This window comes from Chiloscyllium punctatum, chromosome 2, assembly GCF_047496795.1.
Source record: "Chiloscyllium punctatum isolate Juve2018m chromosome 2, sChiPun1.3, whole genome shotgun sequence".
Classification (NCBI taxonomy): Eukaryota; Metazoa; Chordata; class Chondrichthyes; order Orectolobiformes; family Hemiscylliidae; genus Chiloscyllium; species Chiloscyllium punctatum.
In genome coordinates this window covers 143,477,674-143,502,394 of record NC_092740.1, presented here as the reverse complement: position 1 = coordinate 143,502,394, position 24,721 = coordinate 143,477,674, and the positions used below count along the sequence as shown (strand labels likewise).

Sequence of the window (24,721 nt, the reverse complement as noted above, 5' to 3'; positions counted from 1 at the left end):
ACTGTTGTGGTAGGAGCTCTGAGCTATGTTGCATATACATGCACCCTACAATTTGGAAAAAAAAATTATTAATTAAGTTAATAGTTGTCAGCTAGGGAACAAAAAGTGGAAAATTAATACTGCAAACATTTTTTTTAAACAGATGAATTTAAAGGTCATTCGTTACTACAAGCTGCGAAAGAAGCAGATTTGACAAAAGTGAAAAAGAGTCTTGCTTTAGAGATCATAAACTTCAAGCATCCACAGACACATGAAACTCCATTGGTAAGCATATTTCTTAAGTATTGGGAAATCTTCATTTTAGTGTTTATCATAGAATCCCTATAGTGTGGAAACAGGTCCTTCGGCCCAGCAAGTCCACACTGAGCCTCTGAAGAGTAACACACCCAGACCCATTCCCCTACATTTAGGTTAGGTGAATTGGCCATGCTAAATTGCCCATAGTGTTAGGTGAAGGGGTAAATGTAGGGGAATGAGTCTGGGTGGGTTGCTCTTCAGAAGGTCGATGTGGACATGTTTGGCAGAAGGGTCTGTTTCCACACTGTAGGGAATCTTTTTTTTAAAAAAACCTAGTAATCTAATCTAATCTAATAATCACCCTATTATTCTTACAGGTAGTTGAGATCTCCTTACAAATTTATTTCTCAATTTCCCTCTGACTATTAGGAGGTCTATAATACAATCCCAATAACGTGATCATCCCTTTCTTATTTCTCAGTTCCACCCAAATAACTTTCCTACCTTGTCCCTGCCTGCACATCTTTGGACTGTGGGAGGAAACTGGAGCGCCCGGAGGAAACCCACGCAGACACTGGGAGAATGTGCAAACTCCACACAGACAGTTGCCTGAGGGGAGAATTGAACCCGGGTCTCTGGCACTGAGAGGCAGTAGTGCTAACCACTGTGCCACCTTGCCACTCACAGTAGGGGATGGTAGAGCATTCCTGGATGTATTTCCAGGAATATCCTCCCTCAGCACAGCTGTAATGCTATCCCTTTTCAAAAACGCCACTCCCCCTCTTTTGCCTCCCTTTCTATCCTTCCTGTAGCATTTGTATCAGGGAACATTTAGCTGCCAGTCCTATCCATTCCTGACCCATGTTTCTGTAATTGCTATAATATCCCAGTCCCATGTTCCTAAACATGCCCTGAGTTCATCTGCCTTCCCTGTTAGGCCCCTTGCATTGAAATAAAAGCAGTTTATTTTATTAGTCCTACCTTGTCCCTGCCTGCCCTGACTGTTTGACTCATTTCTGTTCTCAACTGTATCCGTCTCGGGGATTGACCTATTTTTCCTCACTATCTCCCTGGGCTCCACCCCCCATCTTACTCGTTTAAATCCTCCCAAGCAATTTTCCCTGCCAGTTTATTAGTCCCCTTCCAATTTAGGTGCAATTCGTCCTTCTAGGTCACTTCTACCCCAAAAGAAATTCTAATGTCCAAAAATATGAATCCTTCCCCCAATCACCAGCTCCTCAGCCATGCATTCATCTGCTCTATCCTCCTATTCCTGCCCTCACTAGCTCGTAGCACCAGGAGTAATCCAGATATTACTACTCTCGAGGACCTCCTTTTTAAATTCCTGCCTAACTCTCTGTAATCTCCTTTCAGACTCTCAACCTTTTCCCTTCCTATGTCATTGGTTCCAATGTGGACAATGCCCTCTTGCTGGAATTCAGCCCATTCTGTTAATGTTCTCAAAGAACTAACATTTTAGGCCAACCTTGTATCTTTCCACCATGTACTATTTGAAATTTCATTTCTCAAATATTAAACTAATTCTCTTTAAAGGTTTTTACACATTCTATATCAGGTGATGCCAAATATGTGAATTAAAGGCATGTGTTTAAAAAATAAAACTTCAATATTCAAATGATCTTTAACTTATGTTCTGTAGTTACTTGCTCCTGATTTCTCTAATCAACAATCTAGAAATTTTCAAACTCAATCTCTTCTGAGGCTACTCTGTTCTAACGGAAAGGGCCCAGTTTCTCTGGTCTCACCTTATTCCTAAAGTGTGATGCATCACTAACGCATTATGCCAGCAGTGTGTGCTGCCTACAAAAATGGATTGTGACGTCAACCATAGAAGCATCCTGCCATGCAGTACAGACCATACCTGTTCACTTGTACTCATCCATGCAAACCAGGCATCCCAATGTGACCTAGTACCTTTTTTGGGCTGGGGTGATGTATATGAAACAGAGGTTTTCCTCTAAGAGTGTATTCAGTCTTCCCCCACGCATGTCTCTCCTCTTCTCCTCGCGCCCCCCACCCCCCAAAAAAAGGAAAAGGACTGTACCAGTTCATCAGCTGCTCTAAAGCATTTTGGATTAGGTGATAAGTTCTGACCTAGCCAGTGACACTCCCATCCATGAGCAGTGTACATGTTTTTAGGTTACAATGAATGAATGTGATTATTCTTCCATTAATTTTCCCCTGTTAGTAAGATGAAACAACTCCCTAAGTGGTGTCTAACATCCAAAAAATTTTATATCAGCAACAGGAACAAGAATTCATTGATGACCTTTACTTTATCATAAGATTAGAACTGGGGATGTTTGCTGATGATTGGGTAATGCTCAGCATCATTTTGTAACTCCTCAGATACTGAGAGCAGATAATGGTTCTAATGCAACAAAGTCTGGGCATTGTCCAGGTTTGGGCTGACAAATGGCAAGTAACGTTTGTGTCACGCAAATGCCAGACAATGGCCTTCTTCAATAAAAGATTATCTAACCACTGCTCCTTGACATTCAATGGTGCTGCCATCATTGAATTACCCACTAGCAACATCCTTGACCAGAAACTCAACTGGACTTGCCACATAAACACAGTGGATACATGAACAGATCAGAGGCTAGGTATACTGCAGTAAGCAACTAGCTCCTGATTCCCAAGTTCACCACCTACAAGGCACAAGTCAGGACTATAATGGAATACCCCGCACTTGGCTGGATGGGTGCAACTCCAGCAATACTCAAGAAGCTTGACATCATCCACAGCCGCAAGTATCCATTCCCTCAACCACTGACACTTAGTTGCAGCAGTATGTACTATCTACAAGATGCACTGCAGAAATTCATCAAAGATTCTTTCGCAACACCTTCCAAGCCCATGACCATTTCCATCTAGAAAGACAAGGGCAGCAGATATATGGGAATAAAGCCATCTGCAAGTTACCCTCCAACTCGCTCACCATCCTACCATTCCCTGAGTGTTGCTGGGTCAAAATCCTGGAATTCCCTTCTGAAGGCATTGTGGGTCACCCTAATCTACAGGATATGGACTGCAGCAGTTCAAGAAGACTGTTCATCACCACTACCTCAAGGTCAACTAGATTGGCAGTTAATGCTGGCCTGTCAGTGATGTCCAAGTCCCACAATTGAATTTAAAACAAATTATTCAGTTTTCGTTCTTCATGTATCTCATTCCCCTTTGAGGAATTGCTCAGACTTTGCTGTGTATACATTGGCAGTTAAATAGTAGAGAGTAGAAATGCCTTTGTCTCAACATACAATAAATTGGTTTACCTATTATGATGACAAAAGTACTTTGTTTTCTACAGATAGTTTAACTCACTAGTATCTGGAGATTAGTGTTTGATTTCCTTTTTCAGCATTGTGCTGTGGCTTCACAACATCCCAAACGCAAGCAAGTAACAGAACTGCTGCTAAGAAAGGGAGCAAATGTCAATGAAAAAAATAAAGAGTAAGTTTGTTTTTACTGTTCAAAGATTGTTATTTTCAAGTTAGGCTGCTAAACATTTATTAGATACTTGCAACTTTATCAAATTTCATAGCTTGAAAATATTGAAGGTTTTGCATTGTAGAAAACAAAACCTGTTTGAGTGTGGCTATGTAAAAGAATTGATGATAACCTAGCAGTTCTTCAGAGATGTTGTGGAAAGTATTGATTATAAGCTGATTCTTGAATTCAATCTGTGCAGTGAGGTACTAGGAGAAAGTGAGGACTGCAGATGCTGGAGATCAGAGATCAAAGTGTGGTGCTGGAAAAGCACAGCAGGTCAGGCAGCATTTGAGGAGCAGGAGAATCGACGTTTTGAGAATATGGCCTTCATCTTTCCTAATGAAGGGCTTATGCATCAATTCTCCTGTTCCTCTGATGCTATCTGACCTGCTGTGCTTTTCCAGCACTATACTCCTGACGACTGGTGAGGTAATCTGTAGATATTTATGTTGCGGTTCTGTTCGCCGAGCTGGGAATTTGTCTTGCAAACGTTTCGTCCCCTGTCTAGGTGACATCCTCAGTGCTTGGGAGCCTCCTGTGAAGCGCTTGTGTGCTGTTTCTTCTGGCATTTATAGTGGCCTGTCTCTGCCGCTTCCGGTTGTCAGTCCCCCTAGACAGGGGACGAAACGTTTGCAAGACAAATTCCCAGCTCAGCGAACAGAACCACAACAACGAGCACCCGAGCTAAAAATCTTCTCCCAAACTTTGTAGATATTTATCCTAACTATTGTGCCATAAGAGGTCTATAACAATCATTAGATTTAGATTTAGATTACATTAGATTAGATTTAGATTACATTACACTTGAAACAGGCCCTTCGGCCCAACAAGTCCACACCGACCCGCTGAAGCACAACCCACTCATACCCCTACATTTATCCCTTACCTAACACTACGGGCAATTTAGCATGGGCAATTCACCTGACCTGCACATCTTTGGACTGTGGGAGGAAACCGGAGCACCCGGAGGAAACCCACGCAGACACGGGGAGAACGTGCAAACTCCACACAGTCAGTCGCATGAGCCGGGGAGTGAACCCGGGTCTCCGGCGCTGTGAGGCAGCAGTGCTAACCACTGTGCCACCGTGCCGCCCACTATAAGAGATATAGCATAGTAAATTTCCATTTAAGGAACAGCAAGCTCTTTTTAACTTATTAGTACCTACTATGTAGTTACATTTTTCAGGACATAGTTCTGTAACTTGAGATATTAAGTAATGCTGTTGAACCTAAAATGCTTCAGGAAATGTATATTTTAATATTGTTTGACTTCCTTTGTAATAGAAGTAGACATCTCCTAAATTGCAATAGATGCATTAACGTTGGAAATTTTGTAACTTGTTACATCTCTTGCAGTTTTCTTACACCACTGCATGTGGCTGCAGAAAGAGCACACAATGATGTGGTGGAGGTCCTTCACAAGCATGGAGCTAAGGTATGTGATTTTCCTCAAAATAGAACAGTAAAACCAAATGCCCCTCCTGCCTCTAACTTGTATTTAGGTAGTGCCATTAACACAGTAAAATATTTCAAATATTTACAGGAGCATTATCAAACTAAGTTTGACATTTGAGCCACATAAGATATTAGGGTAGTTGGATGGCCCCAGGTGTATCTTTATAGAGGAGGCAATGTAGACTGGGCGAGGTTTAGACGAACAAATGTGTTCAAGTGATTAAAGTCAGGGATGTGCAAGAGATCTGAATTGAAGGAGTAAATTGTTGTGTTAGAAGAGATTGCAGAGCTAGGGATGGGAGAGGACATAGTAGAGGTTAGAAAACTAGGATTAGAATTTGAAACTTGAGGCATTACTGGAGCAAAGTTGCATGTAAAACAGAGAACACAGGTGATGGTTGAGTATTTCTTAACGTGAGATGGAATACGGGCAATCTAATTTTGGATGAGAAATTTATGGTGGATGAAGGGCAGATTTGGAGTTGATCAAGGTGGAACACTATTTGTGTAGGAGACTGTGCCAATACTCCCTCGTGTTTGGTTGCAAAGGTTTATACTGTTCACCTAAGATCTCTGAAACATTACATAGTGGCATCATTGAGCAAGGTACCAGCAAAGTCGGACTGGATGCTGTTTGTGGACCTGATATCGTGGTTTCTGACGATGATGCTGAGGGGCCACTTGTGAATTAGAATCTCATGACATCAACCAGGAGCAGCCTTTAGTTTGATACTGCAACTGCAAGAAACCATAGAAATGCTAGGGAAAGTGCAACAAAAAAATGTTCAAGAATTATACCAGAACCAAGAGCTTATAACTAGAAAATCTGGAAAACATTCTAGCACTCTGTTTTACAGAAGAGAGCACAGATGCATGATCTAAAAGGGGCATTCAGAATTATGGAGGGAGATATAGCAAACAAAGGATTCAGTTTCACCTGGACTTGGATGCAGAACCTGACCTGTGTCTCAAGTGGTGCACTCCCAATTTGTGTTACTTCACAGAATCCTGGATCTGTTATGGTGCAGAAGGAGGCCGTTGTGTCTGCGCTGGCTCTCTGACCATTTTGACTTTGACAAACTCTAGCCTTTTCCCCATAATCTCTCATGTTTTTATTTAAATAATCTTTCAATGCCCCCTTAAACGCATCAATTGAACAGGCCTTCAACACACTTCCAGTCAGTATTTCCAAATTCAAACCACTTGTTCCCAACTTCTCCGATTTAATTTATAACTGAAGTTTTTCATCCCTGCAACCATTTGAGTGACCCTCCCTTACACTTCAATGCATTCACATTCTTCTGAAATTGTGGTGCGCACAACTGTACACAATACTCTAGCTGAGGTCCTAAAGAGCTTTAGCATAATCTTCCTGCTGTTGTACACTATGTTTTTATTCATGAAACCCAGAATACTGCATTCTTTATTAACAGCTCCCTCCACTTGTCCTGTCACATTCTGTAACTTATATACACATAGAATCCCCAAAGTTTAGAAACAGGCCATTTGGCCCAACAAGTCCACACCAACCCTCTGAAGATCGTACCACCCAGACCCATCCGCCAACCCTGCTTTTCCCATGACTAGCGCACCTAACCTACACATTCCTGAACGCTATGGGTAATTTAGAATGGCAGATCCATCTAACTTGCTCATCTTTGGGGGGAGTCTTGAGCACCTGGCAGAAACCCACGCAGATGCAGACACTGGCAAAATGTGCAAACTCCACGCAGGCTGTCACCCAAGCCTGGAATCAAACCAAGTCTCCTTCACTGTGAGGCAGCAGTGCTAGCCACTGAGCTGCCCAGGTGTCTCTGCTCCTGGCCACCCTTTCTGATCGTATCCTTTAATTCGTATTATCTGTTCATGTTCTTTCTACTAAGTGTATCACCTCTCACATCGCCAAATTGAACTTTATCTGCCACCCATTGGGTTGGGATATCTGGTCGGCATGGACGGGTTGGGTCAAAGGGTCTGTTTCCAGCAGTTTCTGCTTTTGCTTCTGATATCCAGCATCCATAGTTCTTTTGGATTCTGGAGTGCAGGTGCAGAGGTTGGGCAGTTAAAAAGGTGACCTCAGTTCTCCAACACAGCTGCTTAGCCCCTGAAGTTCTCTCTTCACACACACTCCCCCACCCCCCCATGCTATCTCTGTTACTCTTTAGAATCATGTATCCACCAGTCATCCAGTATGCAACATGTACAGTTTACAGGAACCATGCAATAGCAATAGAAATTTTTTTGAAAGTTGCTAGAAAAGGTATTAAACCTCTTGTTGTCAGAAAACCTTCAGTGCAAGTTCTTTATCAGTGACACGAGACCAAAAGAAGCCAAGGGGGTTTTAACAAAGACTGTAATCTTTAAGTGCCCATCTGTTTTGTAAACGAACAAGACACCAAGTCAAAGACAGGTCCTGTTTCAGTTTTGTGAAAGTTTTTAAAGTATTTGGATCAGTAAGACAGTCTGCATAACTGGGGCTTTTGAAATCCAATCAAACATACTCCATTCATGTTGGAATAACTACCATTAACAACAGCATACAGGTCCATTGAAACAGAGAATCAGATAATGCAGGTCATTTTCTCTACTTTCATAAACAGGATTTCCCTTAAAAGAGCCAGCTAGTTAAACAGTTGCAATGGATATTGTTTGTGACTTCGATAAAGTAAATGGCAACATCTGATAGGAGCGGTTCACCAAGCTACTAATGGCACCCAAGAGATCTCCATCAGGACTGGGAGTGAAAACAGTCTGACGTGCCATGTCTCCACTGTTCTCCACATTTTTTATTGAAACTTCAGAAAGTGTCCTGTGGTTTAAATAAATTAAAATACCTTATTGAAAATAAAAGCAAAGCGCTGGAGCAACTCAGCAGGTCTGGCTGCATGTAGAAAGTGAAACACAATTAACGTTTTGCGTTCAGTGACCCTTTGTCAGAACTGAAATGTTTTGTCCAGTTTGCTAATGTAATTTTATTACTACTTTATTCCTTTTAATTGTAAAATGATGAACAACTATGTTATTTGCTGAACCTTCAAACATGCTATTAAAGATATAAACAAGAAATCTTACACCATGATGAAAATCATTTTCTTCACAGATCAATGCTTTGGACACTCTTGGTCAAGCGGCTTTACACAGAGCAGCTCATGGTGGTCACCTACAGACATGTCGTCTCTTGCTAAGTTATGGCAGTGATCCTTCCATCTTGTCCCTTCAAGGCTTTACAGCTGCGCAAATGGGGAATGAATCTGTGCAGCAGATACTTAACGGTAAGTTTAATACAGTGTGCAGATGGTGTTGGCTTATACTTCTATGTTTGTAGTTTGAATAAAGAAATATTCTTTGGCTCAATAAATTTGCGAGGAGAAAGTGAGGACTGATGCTGAGATCAGAGCTGAAAAAGTGTTGCTAGAAAAGCGCAGCAGGTCAGGCAGCATCCAAGGAGCAGGAGAATCGACGTTTCGGGCATGAGCCTTTTCCTGAAAAAGGTAACTTGGTTGGATTTTAATGTGGTACATGGGCTAAAATGGATCATCACACCTCTAACTTGAGAACGAGCCTGAATTTTACATCTCTGGTTCAAGGCAGAAGTTATGTCCTTCAGTAATCTACGTCATTATGAGGAAGAGGAAACCAAATTAATCTGTATTTTCTCCCAACCCCCACAGCTACCTGGATTACACCTTCTCCCACCCTGCCTCCTGCAAAAATGTTATTCCCAATTCCTCCCCCTCCACCGTATCTGCTCCCAGGAGGACCAATTCCACCACAGAACACACCAGATGGCCTCTTTCTTTACAGACTGCAATTTGCTCTCCCACGTGGTTGAAGATGCCCTCCAATGCATCTCATCCACGTCCTGCACCTCTGCCCTCGAACCCCTCCCCTCCAACCACAACAAGGACAGAACCCCCTGGTCCTCACCTTCCACCCCACCAACCTCCGTATGCATCGCATCATCCGCCGACATTTCTGCCACCTACAAACAGATCCCACCACCAGAGGTATATTTCCCTCCCCACTCTTAACGACTTTCCGTAAAGACCATTCCTTCTGTGACTACTTTTTGTAGTCATTCCTTCTGTCAGGTCCATTTCCCCCTAACAGCACGCCCTCTCCTCCCAGCACCTTCCCCTGCCACTGCAGGAATTGCAAAACCTGTACCCACACCTTCGCCTCACCTCTGTCCAAGGCTCCAAAGGAGTCTTTCACATTCATCAAAGCTTCACCTGCACTTCCACACATCATTTATTGTATCCGTTGCCCCCTCTACATTGCAAGTAGGCATCCTGTTTCCCCAGAGTGCTTCAGAGAACATCTCCAGGACGTCTGCACCAATCAACCCCACCGTCCCATGGCCGAACATTTCAACTCCCCCACCCACTCTCTAGAGGACATTCAGATCCTGGGCCTCCTCCTTTGCCACTCCCTTACCACCTGACGCCTGGAGAAAGAACACCTCATCTTCCACTTCGGAACCCTTCAACCCCATGGCATCAATGTGGATTTCACCAGTTTCCATATTTCCCTTCACCCTACTTGACCCCAGTTCCAACCTTCCAGCTCAGCACCATCCTCATGACCTGTCCCACCAGTTAATCTTCCTTCCCACCTGTCTGCTCCACCCTCCTCTCTGACCTATCACCTTTACCCCCACCTCCATCCACCTATTGCCCTCTCAACTATTTTCTCCCCAGCCCCAGCCCTTCCCATTTATCTCTCCACCCAGAGGCTCCCAGCCTCGTTCCTGATGAAAGGTTTTTGCCCGAAACGTTGATTTTCCTGCTCCTCAGATGCTGTGCGTTTCCAGCGCTACTCTAATTGTGTTTTCTTCTATGTCCAGTGTTCTCAGACAGTACAGACAGATACTTGCAGATAATATTGGGAAAGGTTCCATTGAGGAAATAAGTAGACCGTAATGTTTCAAACCATGAATTGTTAAATTGACAAACACTGTCCAGCTGAATTATATGGCTTTGAGAGTTTGGTGTTAGCAGAGAGGCTGTTCTCATCTACAAAAGTAGATCACCTTACTGTGTTCAGAGAAAGGTGGTGCAATGTTTAAGCCATTATTCTCTGAATTGATACTACCACAACATGGATTGAGGTGAATGGTATAGTTTAATTTTCTGGTTTGGAAGATGCACAGGATGGCCTCCATGTGCCTTCATAATAATAATGATTGCACTTTATACCTTGAGCATATGATAAGGGCATAAAAACAAAGAGCTGGAAAACTCCGCATGTCTGGAAGCATTTATTTTGAGTTTAATGACCCTTCATCAGAATGGACTTGAAAAATTAACTTTATTTTTCTCTCAACAGATAATGCCAGATGTGCTGAGTTTCTCCAGCACTTTGTTTTGATACAGACTTCTGGCATCTGTAGTTCATTGTTTTGTGATATGAGCACACTAGATAAATTTTATATTTGTGTACAATACGTTCTTAAATATCTTTCCAATCTGAGAAAGCAAATTAATGGAGGGAAAACAAGCAAGGTGCTCAGAGCAAGGTTTTGTTTTGGTACTTTACGTGTAATAGTGATCACAAGGATTCTAACCTTTTATTTGAATTTTTTTTTAGAGAACGTCCCCTTACACAACTCTGACGTTGATTATCGACTTTTGGAGGCAGCAAAGGCTGGCGACTTGGAAACTGTGAAGGTGTTTTGTTTTGATATTTTTAGCATGAAAAGATTCTTCCTCTTCCATTTGTCATTGAAGAATGGTTTGTTAAAGAAAAGCATCTGCCCCTTGGCAGGTTTTTACTCAACTCTAACTAGGGTCAAATGGTTCCTTTCTGCTCCTGGTCCAAAGTAAACATGTTGATTGAAGTCACTTTATAAGAACATGAACGGAGGCACTAATTACCAGCTGCATTCCTTATTCATGAGATTGTTGGTGCTTCATAGCCTTACATGGAAATATTCAAAAAAAAATTGCAGGCTCTCCTCAATCATCTGCTCTAATTCAGAGTAACCAAGTCAGCTAGCTACTGATCAGTCTCCTACTTCATATTTAGGATTATTTCAGCAGATTATTAGGATTATTTCTCCTTTTAATATTAGCTAATACCCACCAGCACCTTGTCCCAGACCTCAACAAACCCTGCAATTGTGGTATTTGGACTATGTAAAAAATACTTTAGCATTATAATATTTAAAATTAATGTTCACAGATTATGACGTTGGAAGTCAGTATATTTAGTTTAGTTTAACTCATTTTTAGCCATGCTGGCATATTTTGGAAATGTTGATAATTAAATACAATGGACGTTGTTTGATTGCTGTGATAACCTCTGGGATAAAGAAAATTCCTTGAGATAGGTTGAGTTGATGAGAATTTTATAGGGTTAAATGATTGTATCCTATATCCAACTTGTGCTAAGGGGCCATTATCAACAATGAGTTTATTAATAGTCTGCCAGAACCTAGGTAGTGAAGTGAACATGTTGATTTAATGAGTATAACGTGCTACATGTAATATATGACTTGTAATGTACTCCAACTGCCCAACAGATTATAGATTACCTACAGTGTGGAAACAGGCCCTTCAGCCCCACAAGTCCACACTGATCCTCTGAGGAGTAACCCACCCAGACCCAATAGCCTCTGACTTATGCACCTAACCCTATGGGCAATTTAGCATGGCCAGTTCACCTGATCTGCACGTCTTTGGACTGTGGGAGGAAACCGGAGCACCCGGAGGAAACCCACGTAGACACTGGGAGAATGTGCAAACTCTACACAGACAGTCGCCCCAGGCTGGAATTGAACCTGGATCCCTGGTGCTGTGAGGCAGCAGTGCTAACCATTGAGCCACCGTGCTGCCCCAATGTGGGTGATACCATAATGAAGATTAATGCCAATAAGTAAGATATTTGCAAGATTTCGGAGTAACAGGCCTCATAAAGGGAGACATATATGGAAATAAAACTAAAAAAGGTAAATTGAAAATTCTTGTGATAAAGTAGTATTGTGCAAAAATGAGCATTTTAAAGCATTTGGCGTCAGTAATTGTTCAGAAGTCCTTATGGCTAAACTAAATCTCTAGCTTTTAGTCACATTACCCAATATTTCCTTATATAACTGAATATCCAACTTTATTTAATTATGTTCTAATGAAGTACCTTTGAGCCTTTTACCACTTTAGATGTTCTATGGTTATGGTGGGAATAAAAGATCATTGTGTTAAAGTAAGGGTGTGCCTCCTGAGAAACAGTAGCTATATTCTATTGGCAATAGCTAAAGTACACTGGCAACAGAAAAGGAAACTATTTAAAGTAACAAAGTTTTTAAAATAAATCTTCAAATCACAAATACATTATAGCTATAAAGTGGATAAAAGTGGAATAGGAGAGACGTGAAATAAGGGAACAGATCTTCCATCAATGGCGATGCCAGGATGATTGCAGCTGAGCCTGAAGGTTATGAAAGTGTTACCCTTTTCTGTCCTTGCTGAGTTGTCTTATCCTGGCCAATCCCATACACAGCTATTCTGGACCATACTGGCCCATTTTCAAAACCAGTTGCCATATTCAGGCAAGTTTTTAATAGGCTTAAGGGATTTAGTGATTGGAAGAGTGAGAGTGAAGTAGTCAGAGTAGATGGGGTGGTAGAGTGAACAAGTGAGAGCAGGAGGTGGATGGGCGAGTGAGTGAGAGTGGGAGATGGACGGGTGGGCAGCGAGTGAGTAAGAATGTTTGTGCTCCTATTTCTTAGATACAGAGCCAAATCCTAAATCTGACAAAATTTCAAAATTGGGTTGCATATGAATTAAAATGCTTCCAGGAAAATTCTAATTCAGTTCTCTTGTGTGTGTATATATGAATTTTTTCTCCCCATCGTTCGTCTTCAGCACCTTAGGAAGCTTCTCTCTTTTTTTTTCTTTTTCTTGATCTTAAAATCTGTCTCTGATCAAGATTTCATGTTTCCTCATTTGACTGATAGCTTTTGTCTAATTACTGTCCTGTGAAGCGTCTTCAAACATTTTACTGTGTTAAAGATGCTGTATTCATGCAAGTTGTTGAATGAGAATGTAACACTTCATGGACAAACTGAATGAATGGACAAATGCGTTTGGTTGATCTTGATCATTTTTTCCATATACCTAACATACAATTCTTATTCTCACAGAGACTTCTTGTGAGAATTCTCAGTGTGAATATCAATATTTAATCAGGTTTTAAGAGTGCTATATTTGCGACCCTGAATCCTTGTACATTAAGACCTTGCATCAAGCCAGTAGTTTGAGAACCTGAATTTTAGGTTAATCAAAATAATGTTCTCTTTGCAATGTTCTCTTTACAAGTCATTCTCTTCTCATTATAATTGAAGCATCAAATATTAACACAAAAAGCAGGTCTCTTTCTCAATTAATCTGGATTATTTTTGGTTGGGATTTATAACTGGAGTGTGTGAAAAAGCAAGCAACAGCATGGTCCTTCAATTGATTGAAACACTGGAATTTAGCGAGTAGCTTTCACTTTGTTCTGTCCAGTTTAGTGAAAGTAAAGTTACTCATTAAAGTCAAAATGGTTTCACATAATGGGATTTTTTTTAAACAAGTAATTAATCAAAAATCAAATCATGTTTACTGATAAAGCTGTAATTTTATTTTAAAGCAATTGTGCACAACCCAGAATGTGAACTGCAGGGATCTGGAAGGACGGCACTCCACTCCATTACATTTTGCGGCAGGTTACAATCGGGTGGCTGTTGTGGAGTATCTCCTTCATCATGGAGCTGATGTACATGCCAAAGACAAAGGGTATGTGGGTGTACAGATTAGGATTTGGTTTGTTTCTCCTGACATTACCTTTTTATTTACCCTGCCACAGTTATTGGTTGCCACTACCCCACTACCTGTTGTCATTCCTAGCTCCTGCTTTCTGCCCCCTGCTCCTCACAACCCCACCCCACTTAACATTATTCCCCCTTCCCCTCTCCAGCTGTTTGCAGATGCTCCCTGCTGCTGACATGCCTCCAGCCTCTTCTGCTAACTAATGTCTGCTTGCTGATGCTTCCTGCTGCCACTGCACACCTGGCTGCAGTTGCTGACAGCCCTGGCTGCCTTTGTTATTGTTGTAGTTGAACTATCAATTAATGTCAGTCTTATATGGATCAAGTCTTGTAATAAGTGCCCCATTGAAATGTAGCAAGGTATGTTAATTGTGTATGTTTGAAATTAAATGGACTTTTTTAGTTTTTGGGTAAAAATTCGAGATTTGTTGCAAACTCTTTAAACATCACCCTAGGAAAATCACTGCACGGAAGGTGACTGCTTTAAAGAAGCTTGGACTCTTGTCAAAGTAAAATGAATGTGTATAATGGAGGGAAATATATCATTTGTGGGAACTCAATTGAAGCTGGGCTCAAGTTGGAGTTTCATAATTGCAAAATAATTGAGCAGCTGGGGGTAATCTTTTTAATTGAGAGATAGAGATATATATATGCATTGCTGAAATAAGATCAAAGGGCTCAATAAGTTTTAAGCTGCACATAATTTAATTCACAGTGAATGAATTGGCACAAGTATTGAGTCACACAGAACTAAACCATTTTCATGATCCTTGGATAGAGTTTATGAAGTAAGCTAAATAAACTAACCTGAAACTAGCTTTTCCCAAAAAGTTTCAGGTGAACTGTACAGTCATAATTGAAATTCCTTACCTCCTTCAATGACTAAGTTAACTAGTTTGAGTCTAGATGTTGGCAAATGTAACGCCCTTGACTCCAACATCTGTGGATAGGGAAAGAGAAAATCAGTGATCCTTTTTGCATCCCTTCAGAAATATCTGTCATAAGGATGTAGTCTGTCAGATGCTCCCCATGATCATTGTCTGAAAGGGGTCTCATTTGTTTCATGCCCACTTAAGTAGGTTCTTAATGCAACCCGTGTACTAAAAAGTAATCATGTTTTAAAGGCGAGGAAAGGGAAGATGGCACCGAAGTGTTTTCTTTTATTTTGTTGCATAAAGGCCACATCACTTCATTTTTCTGCGGTTTTGACTATTGTCTAAAATGGGGAAATTTGTTTTTTTTTAGAAACTAAGGGCTTTGGAACGAGTTGCTGTACTCCTAAACACAGGTTACTAGAACTTATTGTGAGCTGTGTTTACATTGCTGCTTTAAGCAGTTGAGGGTGGGGAGCTGAGAGATGATGTCATGGCAGCAGAGGTTGTGTGAAGTGAGATTTGGCCAGTAATAGGTAGCTGATTGACTTGTGCAGTTATCGATTCCATAGTTCATCAGCCTGATGACAACAGTCTGATTGGTTCATCAGCAGATGACAGTGGCAGAAACTGGAGATGTGGGATCTGTCTCCATATCTCTCTAGCAAAGTAATGCAAGTCTGGAAACAGTCAGTTACTGTCTCCTGCTATTGGCTGTAAGATATTGCGAAACTGAACAATTAATATGTAAACTGTCTGTACCTTCAGCAAAATGCTGAAAATCTGGAAGGACAAAGAGAAACAAAGTGAATGTTACAAGTCCTTTATGACTCTTCTGAACTGCCAGATTTCCAGAGTCTGCAGTATTTTGCTTTTATGCCAACATTATTTTGTTTGTCTCTGCCTGTGTATGTGTGGGTGTTTTAAAAGGGCGTTAGAGTTTTAACTAGTAGAGCCATATGTTGGTGGTTCATAGCTGTTAATTTACAATTACAATTTAGCTTTGATACTAAATAGTAGCTCTTGTTAAATAGAGGAATCTCGTCAGTGTCGTTATTATTGAGTTCAACAAAGCCTTGGTAGAAATTTCCATATTCAGCTTTTAATTGAGTTTCATTTGTACAATTGTAGTGTTGTTTAAGTTTGAACTTTTCATCCTCCAGGGGTTTAGTGCCCTTGCACAATGCTTGTTCTTATGGACATTATGAAGTTGCAGAACTGCTGGTGAGGCACGGTGCATCAGTGAATGTTGCTGACCTATGGAAGTTCACACCTTTGCATGAAGCAGCAGCCAAAGGCAAATATGAGATTTGTAAACTGCTGTTAAAGGTATGTAGTTTTCTGTCTGCAAGATTTTGTAAAGGCTTGATCATTTTTATCAGAAGCACATGAAGATGTTTGATGCTCTTTAACAGAATCCTACACCCCTCAATCTAATTATGATCATAACTTGAAACCGAGCAGAAAACAGAAATTGATGGAGAAACTCAGATTTGGCAGCATCTGTAGAGAGAAAACCGAATTAATATTGAGTCCAGCAACAATTCTTCAGAACTATTTTATTTTGCAATCATAGTTATTCTGTTTATCCATGTCAAGAATTTAATATAGGTTTTTTAATCACTGAAGTTTTGAATTTAAGGTTAAAATAATAAAGGGAGCTCCTGTGGAAGGATTCCTTCAAATCACATGATCATATATGCTTAATGCAAAGAATGGATTTTAAATTAAAATTGAGCTTTACGTTGTCAGTATTTGAAATTTGATAATGAAATTTTAATGTGCTTTATCAGACTTTAGGATTTGGTTGGCTGTGCTTTGTTTACTGTACTGATTATTGTAAGAGGGTTGAATACAGAGGTTTAAAAAGAAAATGTACAGCTGTTGAAGGTTCTGGTTAGATTTCATCTAGGTTATTGCATTCAGTTCTAGACACTAAGCCTTTACCAGAGTATTAGTCTTGGATGCGGTGCATTGAATATTCACTAGAATGGTACCAAGCTGAGAAGAATTAAACTATGTAGACCCATTTTGTAGTTGATTCTCTTATTCACGTGTAAAATTTGAGTTTTATGTCAAGAATATGAAGGTTATAGAATCAAGGAGGGTAAATGGAATTAAAATATGCATCAGTTGTAATCAATTTGAATCTTGGAATGGACTTGAGGGTTGAGCAGCTGAACAAGCTGCTGTTCCTTAAGTTATCAAAATTCATTAAGAAGATGTCTTTATATATGTCTTTATTATTCAGGTTTCTATCTGAGGTGCCTGAGGTTATCCAAGACGTTGAGAGGGTGGATAAGACTAACCTTTTCTTGTGGGGAAATCAAGACAATGAGCATAACCTCAAAAGATTTTGTTACCTTTTTTCATAGGTGTGGATGTCGCTGGCTAGGCCAGCATTTATTTCTCATTCCTAATTACCCTTGAAATTGTGGGCAGTTTTTTGAACCACTGCAGGGTGGTGCAAATGCTCCCGCAGTACTGTTCGGAAAGGAGTTTCAGGATTTTGATCCAACAACAGTGAAAGAACAGCAATATAGTTCCAAGTCAGGATGGTGTATGACTTAAAGAGGAACTTGTAGGTGGTGTACTCCTGTGCCTGCTGCCCTTGACCTTCTAAGTGGAGAAGTCAGCCAAAGCATCGCTGATATCCTGAACGGTGTAGCATTTGTGTGTTGACTAGGCCATGTGCACCCAATCAAGTGGAGAATATTCCATCACACTGCAGCCTTGTGTAATATAGGTGGTGAGCATGTTTTGTGGAATCACCTCAGAATTCCCAGTCTGACTATATCTTGCAACCATTGTGTTTATGTGGGCGGTCTAATTCATTTTTTGTTCAAAAGTAACCCCCAGGCTGTTGGTGATTGGAGACGCCATGACATTAATGCCATTGAATGTTGAGGAGAGATGACTAGATTCATGCTTGTTAGCATAGCTTATAGCGAAGCACTCGTATGTGCAAATGTTATTGGAGCTAGTCTTCTAGGGTAATATCAGAAAGTGCTGCTTCACACAGTAGTGAATAACTCCCCTTGAAATCTGTAGAGGTTGGTTTAACACTATCAATTTCAATTTTGAAACTTTGAGTTTTACATTGACTGGATGAAGGTTGTAGAATCAAGGAGGGTAAATGGAATTAAAATATACATCAGTCATAATCTGTTTGAATCTTGGAATGGATTTGAAGGTTGAGCAATCTACTGCTGTTTCTAAGTGTCATCAAAATTCATTAAGAATACGTCTATTTATAAAAAGAAGCTGATCAAAGTCTATTATTGAGATTGCCTTAATTTTATTTAGCATGGAGCGGATCCAACAAAGAAGAATAGAGATGGGAACACACCTCTGGATCTTGTGAAAGAAGGAGACACAGATATTCAGGATTTACTTCGAGGCGATGCTGCTCTGCTTGATGCTGCTAAGAAAGGCTGCCTAGCCAGAGTTCAGAAACTGTGTACCCCAGAGAACATAAATTGCAGAGATACTCAAGGAAGGAACTCAACACCACTTCACCTTGCAGGTAAAACTTGGCCCAGATTTTGTCCTGTTATCGATCAGTGTTTTTATTAATCTTCTGTCCAGTTAATTGTATCTAAATTTCCTCCTCTTCTCACTGAAATTTGCACTGTTCAAATCCAGCAGAGTTTTCAACTGTTATCGTAGTCTGGTTTACTCTTCCCATTTTCCGATTGTTCTCCAAAGTTCACTGCAGTTATTTCTCCCACTTCATTTATCGGCACTAAATCAATTTTGATGCTCTTTGAAGTTGCTCAGTTGTTTACTGTTCAGGGATGATTATCTGAGGAAAATAAAAAAGCTGCCATGAAACATTTTTTATGCAGCAGGTTGATTTAGAATATGTTCACGAAAGTTGATGCAAAGTAGACTTCAAAAGAAAATATCTAAATATTTAAGAGGGAACAATTCCGATCTATTGCAAAAGAGCAAGTGAGTGGGATTAATTGGACAACTTTCCTAAAAAAAAACTGATGTGCCAAATAGCCTCAGTTTTGATCTGTACAATTCTATGACATCAAACTAATGCCACAATTATGGGATATCGTAGAATTGTAATCTAAGCCTGGTGACTGGAAGAAAGTGGAAGGGAAATTAGATTACTTAGTGTGGAAACAGGCCCTTTGGCCCAACAAGTCCACACCGCCCCGCCAAAGCGCAACCCACCCATACCCCTACATCTACCCCTTACCTAACACTACGGGCAATTTAGCATAGCCAGTTCACCTAACCTGCATATCTTTGGACTGTGGGAGGAAACCGGAGCACCCGGAGGAAACCCACGCAGACACGGGGAGAATGTGCAAACTCCACACAGTCAGTCGCCTGAGGCGGGAATTGAACCCAGGTCTCTGGCGCTGTGAGGCAGCAGTGCTAACCACTGTGCCACCGTGCCGCCCTTGACTGTGCCACCGTGCCGCCCTGGTTATAGAGACTTGGTGCAGCAAGACCTGGTTATAGAGACTTGGTGCCTTGCATTGAAGCTAACACTGTCTGACAGGGGAGGAATCTTCTAATTGAGCAGATTCCCTCTGAAAATAGCAAAATTCCAAGCTTGCTTTATAGAGAACAATCTAACATATTTTTTAGAAATCACCTGCAATTTTAAGAGTGGACCTGCTCTTCTGGCATCAGCGTCCTGTTATGTCCAAGAATGTGTCTTTCAGGATGTGTTATAAAGGATCAAGCACTGAAAGTAAATACAGTAGAAATCTGTGCAAATGCAAATAAACAGAGCGCATATTTGTTTTTGGCATAGGGATCTCATGGCTCCCAAACTTAGCTGCAACCTGCACTGACCTCCCAAACATCCCGTGGCAATCAGCTTTTCTCCCTTTACAGCCAGAAGTAAACATGCCCATAACCTGCATTGTCTGCATCAACCACGTGCAGTACAGGTGCAGTCCAACATGGCTTTGAGAATATGGCTGAGCTTAAAAACTTGAAATATTCCCAGAGAATGCAAGTACTCTCAACCTTGACTCATGGCTTTGCATTTGTTTGGCTGTGTCTTGTCTAGAGGCCACAGGGTTCAATTCAACCTAAAATCAATCAGGTTTAAAAAGGAACCACAATTACATGTAATGTCTGTTGATATGGAAAACCAATAACCAACAGAATGAAAAAAGGTTCTCTACAATCTAAAGGGGATAAAGGTGAACCACTTAAAGAAGGATATGGGCTAAATGCTGGCAAATGGGACCAGATTTATTTAAACTATTTCGTTGGCATGGACGATTTGGACTGAAGAGTCTGTTTCCATGCTGTACATCTCTATGACTCTAAAAAGCAAGCTAACAACCTAAATTCATATAAATGGTTACAGCATGGAGACGATTCACAATAACTGAGAACTTCAGCTCTACTGTAGTCCAGCTCTAAAACAGGTTCACTTTTTGGACTCTAACCTCTGCGCTGTATTGGATTTATGATATACCCAAATAGTTGTTGCGTTAGTTAATTCTGTGATTTTATTTTAATTTCCAAAGGTTGATATTGGGTACGACAGATTAAACTGCTGAAGTATTTCAGTTTGTGCAAAACGCTATATGAGTTGTATTTAATTTGTACATCATTTGAATTACAAGTCTGCCATTTGCCTAATCTATTTCAGGTGGTTTAGTTGAAGCAATCTCAGATTGCCATAAAACTAAATCAAAATTGAAGCCTTCAGTCGAAACGGATTCTAGATTAGAGTGGTGCTGGAAAAGCACAGCAGTTCAGGCAGCATCCGAGGGGCAGGAAAATCAACGTTTCAGGCAAAAAAGCCCTTCAGGAATAGAGGCAGAGTGCCTGCAGGGTGGAGAGATAATGAGAGGAGGGTGGGGAGAAAGTAGCATAGAGTACAATAGGTGAATGGGGGTGGGGATGGAGGTGATAAGTCAGGGTGGAGTGGATAGGTAGAAAGATAGATAGGCAGGTAGGACAAGTCATGGGGACAGTGCTGAGCTGGACGTTTGGAGCTGGGGGAAGGGTGAATGAGGAAACTGGTGAAGTCAACAGTGATGCCCTGGGGTTGAAGTGGGGTTGGGGTTGAAGGACATCAATGTGGGCTTCACCAGTTTCCTCATTTCCCCTTCCCCCACCTCAGCCCCAGCTCCAAACTTCCAGCTCAGCACTGTCCCCATGACTTGTCCTACCTGCCTATCTTCCTTTCTGTCTATCTTCCTTTCCATCTATCCACTCCACCCTCCTCCCTGACCTATCACCTCCATCCCCACCCCCATTCACCTATTGTACTCTATGCTACTTTCTCCCCACCCCTACCCTCCTCTCATTTATATCTCCACCCTGCAGGCACTCTGCCTCAATTCCTGATGAAGGGCTTTTGCTCAAAACATCGATTTTCCTGCTCCTCGGATGCTGCCTGAACTGCTGTGCTTTTCCAGCACCACTCTAATCTAGAGTCTAGTTTCCAGCATCTGCAGTCCTTGTTTTTACCTAGCCTTCAGTAGAAAGCAAACCTGGTTAAACTTAAAAGTGCCATGATTCAGTGGTAGCACTCATGCTTCTGTGTCATAAAGATCATAAAGTCAAGTTCCACTACAGACATTTGAGCACATAATCAAAACTGACACTCCAGTGCTGAACTGAGTGACTGCTGGAAGTGATATCTTTCAGATGAAAAACATAACTGAACTTTATCTCTTTTCCCCCTCAGGTGAACGTAAAATATCCCATGATGTTATTCAACAATGAGTTAGGATATTGTTACTTCATTGGTGTATGTGGGATGTTATTGCTTGAGCATTGATGTTTCCTATTACGATAGTGGTTACACTTGATTGCTTATCACGTCTCTTTGGGTACACTAATGCCAAGAAAGAATGGAATTGAATTGAATTTATTGTCACATGTGCCGAGGCACAGTAAAAAGCTTTGTCTTGCGAGCAACACAAGCAGAACACATAGTTAAGTAGCATAGATAGGTAAATAATAAGTAATAACGGCAAAAACAAAAACACAGGTACAGGCAAATACTAAGAGTTTGAGAGTCTATTCAGTATTCTAACAACAGTAGGGTAGAAACTGTTTCAAAACCAGCTGGTGCGTGTGTTCAGGCTTCTGTACCTTCTCCCCAATTGTAGAGGTTGTAGAAAAACATTGCCAGAGTGGGATGGATCTTTAAGAATGCTGGTGGCCTTTCCTTGACAGCGGGCCTGGTAGATGGATTCTATAGATTGGTCTTTGTGATTGTCCGGGCCGAGTTCACCACTCTCTGTAACAGTCTCTGATATTGAATGGTACAGTTACCATACCAGGTAGTGATACATCCAGACAGAATGCTCTCAATGGCACACCTATAAAAGTTGAGAAGGGTATTCGCTGTCATGCCACATTTCCTCAGCTGCCTGAGGAAGAAGAGACATTGTCGGGCCTTTGTAACCAGTGCATCCACATGAAGAGTCCAAGAAAGCTTGTTGTGGATGACCACTCCCAGGAACTTGACACTCTCCACTCGTTCCACCACTGTGCTGTTAATGAGTAAGGGGGCATGAGTAACATCCTGCCGAAAGTCAACAAGTTCCTTGGTTTTGCCGACATTGAGAGCTAGGTTGTTCTCAGTGCACCATTTTCCCAGGTCTCCCTCCTCCCGTCTGTAGTCTGTTTCGTCGCCATCTGAGATTCACCTGACATCAGCGAACTTGTAAATGCCATTAGTCTGGTATTTGGTGATGCAGTCATGAGTATACATGAAAGACACTATAAATTCAAATCAATTTCTTTATAAAATATGTATTGGCAACAGATGATTAAACAAATAATTCCTTTTCAATGATTTGAAGTGGAGCTTCTGGTGATGTTGAAAGAGTCTTATGTGGCAATCACCTGACGCTAAATCACAATTCAACTATTGTGGCCACCTCTCATTTTCACAGTCCCAAAGCACCATGAAAGAATAGACCGTTCATGATTTTGCATCTTATGTTGATGTATTAATATATTGTCCATAGGTGTTCTTCTGATCAGGAAGTTCCTAAAATAGCTAATTCTGTAAAATGTAGCATAAGGACTAGCTCATAATTGGCTGATAAAATATGTATACTGTACCATTTTTAATTATTCTGTTTTATTTCACAGCTGGCTACAATAACCTTGAAGTTGCTGATTATCTTCTCGAGCATGGTGCAGATGTTAACGCACAAGATAAAGGAGGCTTGATTCCTCTTCATAATGCAGCATCCTATGGGGTAAGAAAATGCTGAATTATCACTTGCCACTAAACTCCATGAGCTCCTTTTTCCAGTGTTATGAGTTCTCCAGAGAAGCCAGTACCTATACCACAGGTAGTTGATACTCAGTCTCACTGGCTCTTGGAGCTCAATGATTATCTGGGAGTGTAGAGAGATTTCTAACTTTTTTAAATTGGCCCACAACTGTTTCTTTCTCCCTTCTTCCCTAATTAGAAAATTGCCTGACTGGCCTTGCCATCTTCTCGCCTCCCCTGCTCAGCCTTGCCTCCTTCCCCTCTCCTGTCTGGCCTTTATCCCCCTCCCACTGTCATGGTTGACCATGCCTTTTAAGAATGACCAGGAAACGCAGAGGAATCCTCAAGATGAGAAACCTTTATTTGCAAACAAAAGCTCTGACCATCAGAGAAGTCACCCTGATTGTCCACAAGTGGCGAGACTACTCTATTGTTTTTCTAAAAGCCACGCCCTATCCCTATTTACGTTAGTATAATCAATTGCACTAAGCCTATATTATATCCCCTTAACCAATCAGACTCTGCCACAGTTGTCTTCTGGATTGCTGCATTCCATCATGGTCATCTTCCTTCACCTTTTATTACCTGATGGGCTGCAGTCATGCAAGACTGACCCAAGCACACAAACCAGACCTTACACTTATGCAACATCCCAGCATGTAGGGGAGATTTCGTACAATATACTCACCCTTACTTTTTGTAGTTATATACTCATGTTTACCATATATTCCCCCCTTTGAGACCCATTGTGTTCTTTCTCCGAAACCCAAAACCAATGAGGCCAGACCTTCACAAACCAATTCATGTAGTTGCAGTCCCGAAAGTGGGCAGAAAAAGTTTAGAAGTTCAATTCTCAGAGGGTTCTTCCTTTATCCCTGGAGTAACCAGGCCAAAGACCCATCCCTCAATGTCAGAACAGGAAAAAAGACCGAGAAACCTTCACAAACTAAATTTAAGGACAAAATGAGACAGGGAAAAAAATAGTTAGCCATATCCCCACAAGCCGTGTGCACTTCAGTGGACAGCAGATCATAATAATAGAGCGTTGGAACCTTTTCTGTAATGGGAGATGGCTCAGAACAGATCGGCACAATGAGTTGTTTTGCAGCAATGCGTACTAAAAAAGACTTAGCGAGAGGTAAAGCACAGCATAGCACAATGGCAAGGACCAGTAACATAATAGCCGCAATGATTCCAATCTTGGCAAACCAAGCTCCCCATCCTCCCAAAACACTGTCTTACCAGTCAAAAGAACTGATGACCAGACCCCTGCATTTGCCTTAAGATGTCTTCTCAGATTTCTCAGCTTGTCCGTTGCCTTAGTAAACGACCCCTCCGGACTAGTATTATTAGGTATGAAGGTACAGCAATGTTCCCCAAACATTACACAGATACTGCCTTTCTCAGTTAACAACTAGTCCAAGGCCTTCCTATTTTGCCATGTCATTTAGCTGGTTGCATCCACTTGCTCTCAAATGCTGAGGGGGCATCATCAGTATAATTAGTAAATCTCTCCTGGTTATAGTAAATATAATTAATCCATTCAGCATTCCTGCTAACACCAATGGCAGGGATAAGTGCTTCCCAGCTCGCAGCAATCTCGTTTCT

At 41.2% G+C, this 24,721-nt stretch overlaps 1 protein-coding gene across 2 annotated transcripts in view; it reads left to right on the top strand.

The window, feature by feature from the left end:
• tnksa (tankyrase, TRF1-interacting ankyrin-related ADP-ribose polymerase a) overlaps positions 1–24,721 on the top strand; it is a 153,933-nt gene that overhangs the window by 93,514 nt on the left and 35,698 nt on the right. For both annotated transcript variants that reach the window (XM_072589220.1, XM_072589213.1), the window contains 9 exons: positions 143–264; positions 3,620–3,711; positions 5,107–5,185; positions 8,306–8,477; positions 10,795–10,874; positions 13,834–13,979; positions 16,047–16,212; positions 18,190–18,409; positions 22,987–23,096. In XM_072589220.1, coding sequence (XP_072445321.1) covers positions 143–264; positions 3,620–3,711; positions 5,107–5,185; positions 8,306–8,477; positions 10,795–10,874; positions 13,834–13,979; positions 16,047–16,212; positions 18,190–18,409; positions 22,987–23,096 — 1,187 coding nt within the window. The remainder of the gene's footprint in view (positions 1–142; positions 265–3,619; positions 3,712–5,106; positions 5,186–8,305; positions 8,478–10,794; positions 10,875–13,833; positions 13,980–16,046; positions 16,213–18,189; positions 18,410–22,986; positions 23,097–24,721) is intronic.